Genomic DNA, 2,500 nt, shown 5'->3' with positions numbered 1-2,500 from the left:
AGGGGAGCCCCACCTCCCAAATTTTGTTGTTTGGTACCTGTACTATATCAATGACAATAAAGACCATTCATTCATCATTATTGGTAGCCGCTCAATATGGAGAAGGCGCTGCTTCTTGTACCCATGAGCTGAATGCTGTCTGTTGTACAGTATTGATACTGTATCTGTCAATCCACTGTAATCATCATTTGGTGTGAATAACATCCTGTGTGTAGGCATAACTGGTTGTTGGCTCAGCACTAACTGACTGTTTTCATAATGTCAAAATCCACTGATAGTATTTATGTCCTTTAGATGTTGTACATTTATGTGGACATAAATAAAGCATTTAAAATGTGTGTGTGTGAGTGTGTGTGTGTGTGTGTGTGTGTGTGTGTGTGTGTGTGTGTGTGTATGTGTGCGTGCCTGTGTGTCTGTGAGTGGGTGTGTGTTGACACAAGTGTTATTGTGAGAGTCACAGGGATTGGCTTGAGATGATCATTAAAACCGAGGCCTCCATTAAAGGGATATGCACTGTGAATCCAGAAGCACGCTGGGAGAAAAAGGGGTCAGCAACCCGTTTAGCGGCAGCATTAACGCATTTCAAAAAATGCCTGATGTCCTTTAATTGCCTCATAAATTCATCGTTAGGATTGTTTTAACTGCACCATTTATCTGAACATATGAGAGCAAAGACAGCATGGATGGGGATAATCACCAGCTTGGCACAGAGAAGAGGGGTAGAGAGCATATTGCTCAATGATCACTCTCCGCTATGAATACTCTACCATCCCAGGCATTACACCGCTCCCATCCCAGACACTAGACCGCTCCCTTCCCAGAAACTACACCGCTCCCGTCCCAGACACTACACCGCTCCCATCGCAGAAACGACACCGCTCCCATCCCAGACACTACACCGCTCCCATCCCGGACACTACACCGCTCCCATCCCAGACACTACACCGCTCCCATTCCATACATTACTCCCCTCCCGTCTCAGACATTACACCGCTCCCATGCATGATTGATCCCATGACCCTTCCCCCCGCCCCAGGCCTCCAGGTCCCCCGGTGTCTCTTACTATGTGCAGCTCCAGGTAGTCTCCCAGTCCCTTGGCGCTCTCCACCCTGACCAGCAGCGCCTCCTTCAGCTGCGTGCTGAAGCCCACCGCCAGCCTGTCGGCCCGCGTGCTGGGCCGGTCGTTGGGCGGCCAGGTGTAGGTGATGAGGGCTCCTCCTCTCCCGAAGATATAGGTCGTCCCAGCTGTCGACGGAAAAAAAAGGAAGACGATGACGTTATATATAGAATCAGACAAAAAAACGGCCCGATAAGTTCCAGTTTCTAGAATAGGAAATGTGTGTTTATGTGTCTTAAAGAAGAGGATTAAGCAAAGACATTGAGAGGGCAAAATATGATTAGGAAAGTATTTGTTTATCATCTTCAAACACACACAAACACACTGTTTCCTATTCTAGAAACTGGACGTGTTGAACAGGTCAAAGAACAGTCAACGTTCTTACAGGCTTTAGCAGCGTGAAGCCCGTTGACTCTCACACACTGTGAGACCGTGCTAGAAGGCTTTCGGCGTCGTTCGATGTTCGAAAAGTCACCGCAGGCAACGTTGCTCCTGACAATGGCCACATAACTGTTTAACACGCAACGCATTCCAGCTGCTCTGCTTCTCAGATTCTCTGACCTTCTCAGACCCTTCACCTAGACCTAGACCTACTGTACTCTTCAGTAACGAGGGTTCAAGGGTCATTTCACCTCTGCCCCGCTGTCTAACCCCAATGGGTACGACTCTGTCTGAGGCAAGTCTCTTCTCTGTCTGACCTGACCTAGGTGAGGACACGTTGGAGTCACTCTGGTTGTTAAAGAGCCTGGCAGTGTGTTTGCTGTAAACACACAGGCCGTGTTGATTAGCATAGCATAGACACACAAACCGTGATAATTAGCATAGTATAAACACACTAACCGTGATAATTAGCATAGCATAAACACACTAACCGTGATAATTAGCATAGCATAAACACACAGACCGTGATGATTAGCATAGCATAAACACACAGACCGTGATGATTAGCATAGCATAGACACACAAACCGTGATAATTAGCATAGTATAAACACACTAACCGTGATAATTAGCATAGCATAAACACACTAACCGTGATAATTAGCATAGCATAAACACACAGACCGTGATGATTAGCATAGCATAAACACACAGACCGTGATGATTAGCATAGCATAACTCTCTGCAGAGTTGCCGCCTGCCCTCAATACGGAATGAAAACACCACACAGGGGCCTGCACCAACATAGGGGCCAGCCAGATGACCTAACACCACGTTGAACTGAGACACTGGTACAGAGTGACAGAGCTCCTGGTCTAACTAGCCAGGGCTGCCAAGTTTCACCAAAAGTTTGGAGTGAGATTTGGCGGTGGAGCGACCCAAAACTGTGCACGTTTTGGCAGCGGCGGCCCCTCTCTCCCACCCAATTATTTGTGCTAGTTTC

General features: G+C 47.5%; 1 protein-coding gene across 1 annotated transcript in view; it reads right to left on the bottom strand.

The window, feature by feature from the left end:
- nrxn2b (neurexin 2b) overlaps positions 1-2,500 on the bottom strand; it is a gene marked incomplete at both ends in the record, with an annotated part of 540,835 nt that overhangs the window by 89,785 nt on the left and 448,550 nt on the right. Inside the window, 1 exon segment of the mRNA XM_080544021.1 lies at positions 1,064-1,245. Coding sequence (XP_080400147.1) covers positions 1,064-1,245 — 182 coding nt within the window.

The sequence above is a fragment of the Nansenia antarctica genome (genome assembly GCF_963989245.1).
Source record: "Nansenia antarctica genome assembly, chromosome: 13".
NCBI lineage: Eukaryota > Metazoa > Chordata > Actinopteri > Argentiniformes > Microstomatidae > Nansenia > Nansenia antarctica.
Note: the sequence above shows the minus strand (reverse complement) of the source record. Positions and strands in the feature narration are given on the sequence as shown.